We start from the raw sequence: 15,166 nt of genomic DNA, 5'->3' as shown, positions 1-15,166 counted from the left end.
CCAAGCAAAGCCCCTTGCCCCAAGCCTTCAATTCCCACCAAATTCCTTCAATAAACTTCTCCAATGCTCCAATCCACTCAACAATGGAGCTCCTCTGCGATTTAGGGTTTCTGAAACTCAAGAGGGAAGTAAAGAGGCTGGGGAAGGAACATAATGTTCCTTATATAGGGCTCAACCCCGAGAATTAGGGTTTTCTTCACCCAGCGCCTGCTCGCCGAGTCCATCTCATCGACTCGCCGAGTCGGCTACTTAACACGCGACCAAGTCGCGACTCTACTCGCCGAGTCCAACCATGGACTCGCCGAGTCACTCTTTCCCAAATAACACCTTTAGCCCTTCAACTCTACTCTTGCTATTTCGGGATGTTACAATTCTCCCCCACTTATATTAGGCTTCGCCCCTGAAGCCTATAATAGCTCAACTCTAAGATACTCCCGCAACGCGCCACCTGGCCCCAACCAGGCCAGGTCCCACAAGGCATACCCAAACGAAACTCGAACACACTTTCCTTTCCTCACGGTGTCCTGACCACCGTCTCAATTAGGGCACCGAATTCACCCTCTAACAACTTCACTTAACCCCTGAGAATTACCCATAATGCAACACTGTTCCGAATCACAACCATCACTCGACTCTTAAAGGCTAGAAAACCATGAACCATCGGATCCCCGATCCGAATCCCACTCTGTCCATCCCGTGACGACGGAAAACCCATTCTCTATCTCAGAGCACTCCCACGAGTCCTCCTCTTACAAACACATACACATGCTGAACTCGCTCCAGTATCCTCAGGTTTGGAAAACCCGACACACTGATGACACCCTCAAACATCCCCCAGGATGAACCACTAATACATAACCAATACCCTGAACAGAATCATACTGAGAGTCCAGGACTCTCCCCCTGCATCCTTTCCAAGCCTCAAGGCTCTACACCTGCGGAATTCCTTCCGCAACCTCAGCAGCCATCCCAAACCGGATGAGCTCCTACTTCACTGCCGCGAGCACGATGCCCGAAATCATACCCGAAATACTCTAATCACAACTCTGCTCTGCAGCTTTCACTCCCGCGAACTTGCACTCCCCTTCGGAGTTACACAACTTTCTCTCTTCCCCTTCCAAGGAATCCACTTGGCCACATTGCTACTCCAACACGTGCCACGGTGCTCGCCCAATGCGACACCACCCTTTTTGCGTAACCGCGATTCACATACTCTGGCTCTCATTGCAGGGGCTCTCAATCCCATGCATTCTCTCAACTCATCAAAATCACTACCCGGGGCCAGACCTCCCAATGCAATCACACTGCAACATACACAATCAGCAATCTCAAACTGATCCAACAATACCCGCAGAGTCTTCAGCATGACTGGACCGCCTCATTAGGCCTTCAGTCCATCTGGACCACTCTCTCAGAACCTTCAGCCAATCTGGACCGCTCTCAAAGCCTTCAGTTTGGCTGGTCCATTCTCCGAGCCTTCGGTTTGACTGGTACGCCTTCCGGCCTTCAGTCTATCCGGACCGCTCACTATCAACCAACATTCCATGCTATCCCCCCCCTCAGGATTCCTCCCATGCATACCGTTCTAGCCCTCTAGGGGTTCTGAACTCTAACTCCATCGACATACTCGATCCCGGCCTGCTTCCAGGCCTCCATAACCAATGCCCTAGGTCTGTATCCTGCCCCACATGCCCGACACTTGCTCCTATCAGCCTATACTCTAGGCTGACAGAACACTGCTGAATCCCAACAGCTAAGCACCCTCAAATACTCATCGATCTCCCGGAGAATTCTCCAATTCTCCCCCACTATAGCACTGACTAACAACCGCCAGCCGCCATCAACGACCTTCCCAAACAACCCTGCACCAAGAGACCACTTACACACGGGCCGCTTTCACAAGCATAAACAACCCTTAGCAAAACACATCTCCTCACTGATCAATCCGCTCAAGAAGAATCCGATCTCCAATTATCCCTTCCATGAACGATGATGCTGCCTGACATATAACCCAATACCGCATCTCCACTAACAACCCATACGAACGATAGCCAACGAAAGCACCAAAACACTAACCATAATCATATCAAACCCTCAAGAACAACGAATACCAAGACGAAAATCCGAAACACAAATCCATAACCCAAACCACGACCCGCAAAACGTAGAATATCACAACGAAACCCAAACAATTACCGGCTCATGAACATTACACCACAATAATCACAAGATAACAAGACATCAAGAAAGAAACATACCCGCAGCTGTCTCTGGCACTGCCCTGACCTCCTCTGCAACAAGCTGAAAAACACGACCCTGAGCCCTTGGGGGCTCCGCTCCACCCTGAGCTCCACCTGTGATCCTCAAAGTGGCCGGTGCTGGAGCCTGCACCGACCCAACAGCAAACTGTGGACAGTTGGCCCTCAAATGTCCAACCTGATGACAATGATAGCAGATCCTCAAATCCCGGACTGACGCTGACTGCCGACAATCCCTCGCATAGTGCCCATCCCTTCCGCACTTGCGGCATGCACCACCGGTCCTACAAACCCCGGTGTGACCCTTCCCACACTTCCCACAAGTGTGGCTGCTCAAATCCCCCACTCTAACATCAACGGTCTTGGACCGTTTCGGCGCCGGCTGCGATTGCACCGGAGCCTGCCTCAACTCACGCATCTGCAACTCAATCTCTAACTCACGCCGCCTAGCGGCCTCCTGCAACTCCAACAAGGTCTCACACCTCTGCGCAGACACAAACTGCCTGATGTCCCTCTTGAGCATGCTTAGATATCGAGACATCTGAGCCTGCTCTGAAGCGAACTCTGGGCAAAACATCGCCCTCTCAGTGAACATCCTGGTGATCTCAGTCACCGACTCCGAGTCCTGCTTCAGCTCAAGGAACTCCTGAGCCAATCTCTCCCTCTCAACCTGCGGAACATAACGAGTACTGAACATTTCTCTGAACTGATCCCATGAAACCGCAGCCCTCTGTGCCTCCGAAAATGACCCCGTGGTCAATCTCCACCAATCCTTCGCCCCGAGCCTTAACAGGTTCAGAGCACACCTCACCCTATGATCAGCAGGGCATGAACACGTGAAACATCCCTCCACGTCAGACAACCACCTCATGGAAACAATCGGGTCCTGAACTCCGTCGAATGTAGGAGGCTTCGTCCTATCGAAGTCCCGATACTGAAAACCCCGACTAGCTCCTCCCCCTGCCGCTGCTACAGCTGCTGTAGCCGCCGCGGTAGCCGTCTCGGTGAGAGCCGCATAACGCTCATCAAAATACTCAACCATGGCGGTCTTAATCGACCCAAACAACTCTGGCAACTCAGCCCGGAACAACTCCGTAATCTCCTCACGCAGGATCTCACGAATCCTCGCGTCCAACTCGCTCGTGCTCATCTGACCGACAATCTCGGGCGGCACCGATTCGCCCGGAACCCTCTCTCCAGCTCCCGATCCTGACCCGGATCCACTCTCATCATGCCTCGGAATCTCCATACTCAAAAGAAACACCACACAAAATCTCAGACTCTTCCCACACCCTGGGATCCAACTCTCTTACAACCCACCCTAGAGATCATGGTTTCCCTGATACGCGTATGGGTCCTGTGCTTTCAGTAGTACGGGCCCATACTACCTTCCACACCTACCCACATTTGTATGAAGTACTACCACGATACCCTAGAGAACAAGCATAACAATAATCAACCCTCACCACTAGAGAAACACTGAGAATCTCCCATAAGGGACCCTAGGCTACATGCATCACAAATCAGGCAACATATCATGAAATCCTGAAGATCCCTAGTCTAACACTAGCATGCTGTTCTATCAAAGCTCAAAAACAATTAACATGTATGGTATTTTGGGGTTACTTACTGGCTCCGGCTGATCGTACCTCCGCGTCCTCCTTTACTCATTTTTTTTTTTGAAAACCGTTTTTAATTACTCTTTCTAAAACTCTCCTCGATTTGAGACTGGAGTCACACGAGTGTTTCTCCAATTCACTCAAACCAAGGCTCTGATACCAACTTGTAACAACCGAAAAACACAACAAATTTTAAATTTTTCAAAAAACATCTCAATTCCAATAATTCTTTACAAAAAGGTTTTCAACACAAAATATTTATCGTATTCCCAGAATCATAACACCCCAAAATTACGAGGAGCGGTACGATCACGCCTTCGCCTTGCCACGATCCCCTGAAGAACCTGAAAAACATGAAACCACAACTGTAAGCCCGAAAGCTTAGTGAGATACCCCCAAAATACCAACCACAAATACCATACACGCACAACATGCCATAACATATCCGATCATAGAACAGCCATGCTCTCCGGGTCTACTGTGTGGCTGGTCCGCCGCACCGGCCAACAGTCCACCTGGTCCACCCTCTGAGTCAATACGCATACATCGAGTCTGCAGGGTGATTGGTCCGCCCGTTCCCGGGCCTTCAATCCACCTGGTCCACTCTCTGAGCCTACAGTATGACTGGTCCGCCCGCACCGGGCCTTCAGTCTGTCTGGACCGCTCGTTGGGCCTACGGGACAACCGGTCCGCCCTGGGTGTCTTGGCCTACTGCACACAGCAGGACCCGCCTCAACCCAACTCCAGTCTAAACATCCATGTGCACATATACATACAATCATCTAACAATTCACAGATAACAAGCAGATCAACAGATCACATAACATGCCACTACCCTAACCAGGATACCGACCTAACAGGTCACTAACATAGCATCTCCCTATCTCTCTGGTTACCGATCTCAATTAGGTCCCTAGCATATACCATCCTAACTCACAGGATGCAACATGATAAAGTAGTAACATAAAAGCAACTACCCGGATCTCAATCCGATAAGGGTCGGCCTTGGTGCCTTAGACCCCGTTGATATAGTGAGGATAACTCACCTCGAAGCTGCCGACTGAACAGATAATCCAAGCTACTCCGATCACTGATAGGATCTCCACCACTGGTCAACCACCAATGCGCTGAACTCAAAACAACAAACAATAATTACCAAAATGCCCCTGGACACCATTGGTCAACCCTTGGAAAAAGACAAGGTCAAAGTCAACTCCTGACTGACCCTACTCGCCGAGTCAACCCTATGACTCGCCGAGTTCCCATACTCAGACTTCACTCCATCCGCGACCTAACTCGCCGAGTCACCCCGAGACTCGCCGAGTCCAACAACTCAGAGTCCACTCGCACACAACTCACCGAGTCATCCCTTGACTCACCGATTCTTGACTCAACCAGAGAATATCGGAACTCTTCGACAAGACTCGCCGAGTCCAAGAACAGACTCGCCGAGTTCAAGGCTATCTTCATCCGACTCGCCGAGTTGTTCTTCCAACTCGTCGAGTCCCAGCTCATCTTCAAGCAGCTCGCCGAGTTCACCCATGTGACTCGCCGAGTACCACCGATCTGAATCCTTTCAGAAGCATTATAGGCCATGCAAATGATCCAAAACATAGATCTAGCCTTATACAACTCATCCATCACGTAAAGTGGCAAACTTTACGTGAATCCCAAGAGATCTAGGCCTTAATCACTTATAACTAGGGTTTGGGACTTGCAAGCTTCACTAAACACTCCAACACAGGGACTTTCATGCTCTCTGATTCTCCTCCCTTCCAGATCTGAGGTAGCAACCTCAGATCTACCCTCTAGACTTCCATTTACACCCTTAGATAAGATTCCACAAACCCCAAATGAAGAAACAACATACAATCAGACCAAGAACGAGATCTTACCTCCAATGGACGCCCCCAACTGCAATGAAGTTGATTCCAAGCAAAGCCCCTTGCCCCAAGCCTTCAATTCCCACCAAATTCCTTCAATAAACTTCTCCAATGCTCCAATCCACTCAACAATGGAGCTCCTCTGCGATTTAGGGTTTCTGAAACTCAAGAGGGAAGTAAAGAGGCTGGGGAAGGAACATAATGTTCCTTATATAGGGCTCAACCCCGAGAATTAGGGTTTTCTTCACCCAGCGCCTGCTCGCCGAGTCCATCTCATCGACTCGCCGAGTCGGCTACTTAACACGCGACCAAGTCGCGACTCTACTCGCCGAGTCCAACCATGGACTCGCCGAGTCACTCTTTCCCAAATAACACCTTTAGCCCTTCAACTCTACTCTTGCTATTTCGGGATGTTACAGAACTCACAAAATATACAATTTCACCATATGTAAGAAACTTTACCCCACCCCGTCGATCCTCACAGGGAGACGATCCATACTCTAAAATCAACCTCTTTACCTAATCCATACTCCCAGATCCAAAATTTACCTCTTTAACTAATCCATACTCGCATATCTAAATGTACCTCTTTACCTAATCCATACTCCCGGATCTAAAAGTTACCTCTTTACCTAATCAATGCTCCCGGATCGGATATGTCTGATCCATTCCTATCGAATCTAAAATTTACCTCCTTACCTAATCCATACTCCTGGGTCAGGTACGTCTGATCCATACTCCTGGATCGAAAATTTACCTCTTTACTAATCCATAATCCCAGATCGGGTATGTCTGATCCATACTCCGGGATCTAAAAACAAGTAACTATGTCCTAACCATACTCTCGGACTAAGGAAAACTGACTAAGTCTAATCCATACTCTTGAATAGAGGAAAAGTTTTAAAGTTATTCCCTCCGTGTATATCTCACTTGTACTCACAAGGAGATACTACCTAATATCCTTCTTAATTTATTTAGGTCTACTATGTATCCTAAATCATCGTATATTTATCAGATATGCTTTTGTCATGTATTTCGGGCGGTATCAGAACGTAGTTCATCTACCCATGTTCTACCCAACATATTCGTAGATATAAAATACATATACAGTTCAGATCTGAAGAAAAAGTTTAGATCTGAAAAGAAAATACATATACGGTTCAGATCTGAAGACAAAGGTCTATATCTGAAAAAAAAAAAGTTTAAATCTTTCATCCAGCGTTGATCTCAAGTATAAAATACATATGCGGTTTAGATCTGAAAAGAAAAATTTAGATCTAAAAAGAAAAAAGCTTAAATCTGAAGAGAGAAGTTTAGATCTTTCATCAAGCACATAACTCGAGTGAACAGATAATATGCACTCACCTGAAAGGGACTATGCACTCACCTGAAAGGGACTATGCGCTCACTTGATAAAGTGGTGAGTCGGACAGCTCTTCACTTCTTAAAATAATCTCTTTTGACGAAACCGAGTGGTTTGCTTAAAAATCAGGCTCTGCGGGGGCAGAGTTTCTAAACCGAAAAAACTATTTTCTCGGAGCCTTCGGGCGCTATGGGGCTTTCTTCAAGTGCTAGGGATGTTTCCTTGACTTGGGGGTGGTTTGGGAAGGCTAGAGAGAGTAGAAAGAGAAAGAAGTGTGAAATGGCGTGAGAAAAACGCATGGCTTCGGACCCATTTTGTAGGCCGAGGTTGCGGTCTACGTTGTGCGTACCTTTGGTGGTGCGTTGGGCATTCCTCGGAACGTTGCGCGTACGAGGGTACGCAGCGTGTTCGTACATCGATGTGTCAAGCTTCGCATGGTGCATCATGGCTTCTTCCGGACCGAGGAATGCAAGACCGCAGGGCGTTCATTTTTCGTACGCAGGGTATACTCCAGTACGCGGGGGGTAGCCTTGCATCCAACTCGCAAATTCCAATATCGACTTATAAAATTCGTAACTTTCGCATACGAGCTCCGTTTTCAGTGTTCTTTATATCCACGTATAGGTGAACCATACTCTACAACTTTCGTTTAGACTCCGTCGGCTAATTTTAACTTTATTTTTAAGGGAAATCTGCGAAAAAGTCCCAAAATTTTGCCCTAGTTTATAATTTAGTCCTAAATTAAATTTCACTTACGAAAAAGGACAGATTACCGGCTATTACACTCAGTTTAGCCCTAGGAACCGGTAACCCTTATAATAGTCGGTTACCCCAGCTCACTGTCGTTATCACCCTCCGTTAACCTCCCCGTCATCCACTCCTCCTCTGTAAAAACCCTTTCTTACCCTCCATCGAAGCAAAACGTTACCTGAGAAGAATCAAAGGTAAGAAAATCCACGTGGTCCTCCAATATTGTGTATCCCTTATAATATTTGATTAATTTTTGTTTTGTAGTGATAGTGGCGACAGTAGATGACTTCGATACCATTGACGTGGAATTGGATGAGTTTTTCAAACACAATTAAAGAAGTCGATGCAAAGATGAGTTCCTAAATACTCTCACAGACGAAGCGCTTGACGAATGCACCATACCTGAGATAAACCTAAATGATTTTGAAAGAATGTTAGAAGAAGAAGCACCGCAGGAGAAGCAGAGTGATAGTGAAGGTGATGATGAAGACAAATTGCAGTTTCAATACTCAACCCATGATCTGAAGGTGAAATGGAACAATATGAAGCCAGTTCTTGGAGAGAGGTATGAATCACCACACCAACTAAAGCTTTGTTTGACAAATTACTATATAAGTAGGGGTTATCCAATTAGGTTCAAGTAATGTGATAGTGTAAGGCTCGTGGTTGTATGTGCAAGTGACCATGAGAAATTTCAACGTCCCTTTGTTGTAAGGGCCTCATAGATGAGCACTGAAAGATCATTCCAAATCAAAAAAATGGTTGAGCAACATACCTGTGTTAGGAATTTCCGTAGTGCTAATCTTATGGATCCCACATGGATAGCTAGGCAGTTTCCGAAGGAGATGATTAGGAAACCAAATCTGAAATGTATGGAAATGCAAGCTATTATTCAAAGCAGGTTCCATTGAAAGGTTTCATGGTCAAAATGTTATAGAGCAAAGTGTAGGGAAATTTCTTTAATAGATGGAAAGTTGAGTGATCACTATGCAAAAGTTTGGGATTATGGGCATGAACTGATGAGGTCCAATCCAGGGAGTACAATTCAAATATCTGTCACTGTAAACCCTGATAACACTACTACTTTCCATAGAATGTATACATGTTTTAAGGCTATCAAAGAAGGATGGAAAGTTGGTTGTCGAATAGTTATAGGGCTTGATGGGAGTTTTTTGAAAGCACAATGTAAAGGTGAGCTGCTAACTGCCATAGGGAGGGATGCAAATAACCATGTGTATCCCATTGCTTGGGCAGTGGTTGAAATTGAGAACAAGCCAACCTGGCAATGGTTCATGGAACTATTACATGATGACCTGGAATTACAAGGAGGCTTGGATTTGTGTGTTATTTCTGATCAACACAAGGTAATGTTTTCAATTATCTCCTTTTTTTCATTTCATTTGTAAATGGATTAAGCAGTTAGTAATGAAAATTTTTAATGTAATTGATAGGGTCTTTTGGAAGCTGTAAAGGTTGTATTGCCACATGTGGAGCACAGATAATGTGCAAGACATGTGTATGCAAATTTCAGAAAGGTCTTCAGTGGTATAGAGTTCAAGAATATGTTTTGGACAGTTGCCAAGTCAACTGTTGAAGGAGACTTCAAATTGAATATGGAGAAGATCAGAGAAGTCAATCATGCTGCTTATGATCATTTGATGGCAAGGGAGCCTAAATCTTGGTGCATGGCATTTTTTAAAGGTGGAATGGCATGTGAGGCTGTTGAAAATGCAATGGCAGAGTGTTTTAATGCCATCATACTTGATGCCAGAAAGAAGCCTTTGATGGCCATGCTTGAGGAGATTAGACTATATATGATGGAAAGGTTATTTAACTTGAAGCAAGAAGCACGTAAATGGGTGAATAATGTGTGTCCAGGAGCTATTAAGAAAATGGATGAGTTTGCTTTTGATATCAAGTAAGTATTATAAAATCAAGACAATGTATGAGTTTAGTATTGAGACTCAATATGTATACTAATTAAAACTGTTAATGTGTTTGCAGGAGTTGGTATGTTCATCCTAGTGGTTTGAATGCTTTTAAAGTGAGAAATGGCTTCCACTCATATGGAGTGAACTTAGAGGGGATGTATTGTACATGCAGACTTTGGGAGTTATCTGGGATCCCCTGTGTCCATGCCCAAGCAACCATAATTTACACACAACAGGATCCAGCTAGATTCATCAGCACATGGTTTGGTAAGGACAAGTTCTTAGCTACTTATGAGTCTAACATCCTTCCTGTTAATGGCAGTAATATGTGGGAACCAACACCTTACACCAAACCACTACCACCTATTGAAAGAAGGATGCCAGGAAGGCCTTGTATGAAAAGGAAAAGGCATGTCTCTGAGCATCAAGACAGGTTTTCCCAAGTCTCCTCTAAGGGTAGAACTGTCCAATGTCAGAATTGTATGCAAACGAGGCACAATAAACTGTCTTGCAAGAATCCCTCAGTCCAACCAACACCAAAGCCTAAGAAGAAAATAGGAAGGCCAAGGTTGAATCCATAATTGACCAATTGCACTAGACTTGGGAGAGGTGGTGGAAGAGGTGGCAGAAGAGGTAGAAGAGGTGGAAGAGGTGGTAGTAGAGGGGGTAGAAGTGGTGGAAGAGGGTCTACCAGTGTTTATGAAGAAGGTGAAAGTTCTGGAAAAAAAAGAACCTGGGATTGAGACTCAATTTTTCACCCAAACAACACCTAATGTTGAGAGTCAATTTGTCACCCAAACAACACCTACTGTTGACAGTGAACATGTACCAGAAACACAGGAATCAAATGTTAACATTAATGATGAAGGTGATGGTCTTGATATGGCTGATATGGATCAAATACTGAGTGATTTGAAATACCTTAGAGAGTCAAAATACAGTGAAGCAGGTATCCTTTTGTGTCTTAATATTACCCAATCACAACTGAAAGGATTTGATGCTTTGATTCACTAATCCAAACAAGCTGCACAGGTATATATTATAACATTGACAGTGAATTTTATTTTTCAATAACATAACTAACTTGTATTATTTCTCATGCAACGATGTGCCTTTTGTGAGTGAACATGTACCAGACACACACGAGGACAATGGTGAAGATGGAGCTGAAGAATCACAGGAGTACAATGATGAAGATGGAGCTGAGGATGATGAAGAGGGAGTTGATGATACTCAAGTTAGGGTTAGAACTCAAGTCAGGGTTAGAACAAGAAAAACTTCTGAAAGGATCACTGAAAACATGTTGAAGAAAATTGTGATTGACAAGAAAGGAATAGGAATGGCTCCAGAAAAACCTCTTACTTTGGATTAGATTGGTTAGGATTTAAGCAGTTATATGGGCTACATGTGCAAATTTGTTAGGAAGCCCTTTTAGGTAAATTTGTTAATATGCCCTTTCTTTTGTAAACAATATACAATATGGCTGCATAGTTAACACTTTGGGACTTTAGATTGGTTAGGATTTAAGCACTTATATGGGCTATTTAGGAAAATTTGTTAGGAAGCCCTTTTTGGTAAATTTGTTAATAGGGATATGCCCTTTCTTTTGGAAACACTTTGGCTGATTTTGGTATCTTTTGTTGATGTATAACTTACATCCATTTTGTTCATTATGTTATATTGAAAAACATCCTTCATTTGCTCACATCATACACTTACAATTGTACATTGCTCAAACAGTAGGTATCCATAAAACCATTTTTCATTCAACAACATACAACTTACATCCAACTGTCATTTAAAAGTTTTACAACAACTTAAAAGTACGCCAACATAATCCACACAATCACTAACAAACACAAAAAAAACCAATCTTCCATTTTTCACCTTCAACTTGTACAGGAACCACTTGAATGCAATTGTTGTGAAAATCCACAGCTTCTTCCACAAATTCTTCCGCAAACTCATTGTGTACTTGAATGTCATTATTGTGAAACTCCATCAACAAGTTTCTGTACCAGTTGTTTGGTAATGGGGGATCAACCCAAGCAAAATACTTGCAATCTTTTTCCTTATCCTGTTATATAGGAAATAAAACCTAATTGGAAGAGATTTGAGATGTAATTAAAGAGGTTTACGGGATACTTACCCGGAAATTAGGGCAGTCTATGAACCTCCTGCCAGGGTTTGTTGGCCTCCATGATGTCTACTTACCAACAGGGTCTTCACAAAAGCATGTTGCCCTTAATGCTTGCCTTCGTGATCGGATATTGCTCCTACTTCCCACTAAGCATGAAGATGTCATTTTGGTATAGTTTTGCTTCGATGGAGGGTAAGAAAGGGTTTTTACAGAGGAGGAGTGGATGGCGGGGAGGTTAATGGAGGGTGATAACGACAGTGAGCTGGGATAACCGCCTATTATAAGGGTTATCGGTTCCTAGGGCTAAACTAAGTGTAATAGCCGGTAATCTGTCCTTCTTCATAAGTGAAATTTAATTTAGGACTAAATCATAAACTGGGGCAAAATTTTGGGACTTTTTCGCAGATTTCCCTATTTTTAAAGTTATATTTTTAACAGGCTAGGACATGAAAAGTTCGTTAAAATTCATAAGTTCTTCATCTGACGTCCGTTTTCATCTGTCTGTTTACCATTGAGCTACTATTAACGATATTTTCGATTCACGTTTAGATTGTGTTGGCTAAAATCGCTCGATTTAAAATTCGAACTCCGGACTGCACACTGTTATGCCAAATCTTACAAAATTCATAACTTCTTCATACGACGTCAGATTTGGACATTCTTTTTATGTATGCTCTCGGTTTAATGTATGCTACGACTTTCATTCAGGTCTTTAAAGCTCAAAAATAATTCATCGTAAACTCACTCTTGATGTCACACAGCGTCGTGCTGGTTTTGTCGCGAAACTTCGATATGTCATAACTTCTCGGATTTCAGCGTTCCTTATATGTACGGAACCCTTGAGACATATACTACAACTTAATTAAGGTTATTTATTCTAAATGACCTTCTATCAAAAGTCGTTTTCGACGCTTATTGTGTCTCAATTGACTAGCCCGGATCTGCGGGTGTTACACGCTGACGCTGATAAATCAGCATATCATGTGTTTGACTCATCAGGTTTTAAGGTGTGACCTTACACACAAACACACACATACACACAGACACACACACACTCACACACACACACACACACATATATATATATATATATAGTAAAATTATATCTATATATACCGGTTCTGGAGGGTACCCAGCGGGTAGTGGTTCCGTAAAAATGAGAGTTGAAACCGCTTAAGGCAGTACCAATTCTGGAACCGGCAGTTCCGAGGCGGTTTCGGTTCCGTAAGCGGGTACTTTGTTCCAATACTCATCCCTACTTTCACATCAATTTTTCTAAATTAAATCAATGTAACATCTCGGTGATAAGGTACTTCTTATTTTTAACCCTGTAATTTAATTATATCGCATTCTTGGTCCTTAAGTCTAAGAAAGTATGGAAAAGGACCCATTGTGGCAGTTTGGTAAATAGGGGTTATGAGTACGACATGCCTACGTGTTTGTACTCTAAGCATACTAAGGCGCGCCTTAGTACGCTGGGCGTACGAGGGTAGCATGCAAACCCTAATTTTAGGGCTTTGACTCATATTTAAGCAACTTTATGTATACAAAGCCTCTTCTAACCCAGCCTCCTTCTGTGTTTTCGATCTTCAATCAACCCTAGAGCAAGCGAGAGCAATTTTGATCCTTAAAGTGAGTTTTGGGAGTGGTTTTTAAGAGATTAGAACGTGGTGAGAAGATCGTGGAATGGAGAGCAACTAGGATTTGGGATTTCTACTTGGTTTGCATCATCTTGAAGGTATAAAGCTTGTATCTTTTCCACTCCATCTTGTAGATCTAGGCTTTTTCTCTCTTAAGTCACTTTTGGTCCCAAAATGATGATTCTTGGACATAGCATGTTCATGACCCTTTGAGCTATCCATTAAGACCCTTGGAAGGGTCTTAAGTCATAAAAATGGATTATAAGTGGCTTATTTTGCTCCATGCATCATTCAGAAGGTCTTAATGGATTAAGAAGTGGATTTGAGCTCTTAATGCACATACAAAGTCATAAAGTTGGAAACTTCATGTCTCTTGAGAATTTTTAGCCATGGATTTGAATAATGGTCGCGAGTGCTTAAGCCATTAAGCACTTATTGAGTTTTAAGACTTTTGAGAGTATGCCCTGCATACACGATCCACCACCCCGACGACGGTTAACATGCGAGGACGCGAGTATGCCCAACATACCTTCGGAGTACGCCCCGCGTACTCACGCTGATTCGATTCCGCTGAGTTGACTTGGTTGAGTTGACTTAGTTGGTTTGACCAGTTTGACTTTGACTTTGACCAAGTTTGACCTTAAGGGTATTTTGGGAATTTTAGGATTTTGATGGAGAGTAGTCATTTGGTTGGAATAGGTGTTGGTTAGAGAGATGGGATTCGGAGTCGGGACCTCATCAACTTTTTTCCAGTTTGTGAGGTGAGTTTTCCACACTGTACCTGCAGGTCGAAAGCACCAAATCCGGCCCTTTGGATTTGATATCCTTTTATGTGATAGTATGTTATCATGTTGTAGTGATCTGTTAGCTCCATATCCTAGTATATAGCATGGTGCTATACTTAGTGATCTGTAGATATGTATGACTGTTTGTAGACTGTTATATGATTATCTGTTATATGTGCACATATTTGGTTGAGCTTGAGGATTTACTGCTTCGTGCGTAAGCCAACAGGCCGAGAGCATACCAAACTAATGGTTCAATGGGCCCAAGGGTATTCCATCCCGAGGATGACATGACCCATTGTAGATTGGCATTCCAACATGATGGTTGATTGGTCCTGAGGTATTCCAACCTGGTTGTTGACTGGACCCATAGTATATTGGCATTCCAACCTAATGGTTGATTGGGCCTAGGGGTATTCCAACCCGATGGTTGATTGGACCCAACATGTTGTTATTGTATATGTTATATGTTTATGTGTTGGTACTTTGGGGGATCTCAATAAGCACTGGCCTACAATTTTGGGTTATTTTCAGGTACTTCGGATGACTGCAGGAAGGCGAATGCGTGACCGTATAGATCCTCTTTTGTTTATGACTTATGGTTTTGGGACACTTTGATGTTTCAAAATATTTGAAAACTATGTTTGTGAACAATTTATGAATTTGGAAAGGTATTAAAATGTTTAAATTTCTTGTGATTTATATGGGTGTTATGATAAAAAAGAATAATAAAAATGATGGATGATTTTTTTTTTTAAATTAGTTTTTCATTCTTGATAATAAATATACATTGATTA

The 15,166-nt window shown here is 43.5% G+C and overlaps 1 protein-coding gene across 1 annotated transcript; it reads left to right on the top strand.

Annotated features, from left to right (window-relative positions):
* The first annotated feature begins 9,375 nt into the window (after positions 1 to 9,375).
* On the top strand, positions 9,376 to 10,403 carry LOC122196800 (uncharacterized). Its single transcript, XM_042899893.2, has 2 exons — positions 9,376 to 9,791; positions 9,878 to 10,403. The coding sequence occupies exons 1-2, from the start codon at positions 9,436 to 9,438 to the stop codon at positions 10,383 to 10,385; spliced, it is 864 nt and encodes a 287-aa protein (XP_042755827.2). The 5' UTR covers positions 9,376 to 9,435; the 3' UTR covers positions 10,386 to 10,403.
* The last annotated feature ends 4,763 nt before the right edge of the window (positions 10,404 to 15,166 follow it).

The sequence above is a fragment of the Lactuca sativa genome, chromosome 2, assembly GCF_002870075.4.
Source record: "Lactuca sativa cultivar Salinas chromosome 2, Lsat_Salinas_v11, whole genome shotgun sequence".
NCBI lineage: Eukaryota > Viridiplantae > Streptophyta > Magnoliopsida > Asterales > Asteraceae > Lactuca > Lactuca sativa.
The sequence above is the reverse complement of the archived record's forward strand: the minus strand, read 5'-3'. Positions and strand labels throughout refer to the sequence as shown.

Bases quoted from the DNA above. Each gene is read 5' to 3' on its own strand.
- LOC122196800 (XM_042899893.2), top strand. From the start codon at position 9,436: ATGTTTTGGACAGTTGCCAAGTCAACTGTTGAAGGAGACTTCAAATTG. The intron at 9,792-9,877 runs GTAAGTATTATA...ATGTGTTTGCAG, and splicing joins GAGTTTGCTTTTGATATCAA to GAGTTGGTATGTTCATCCTA.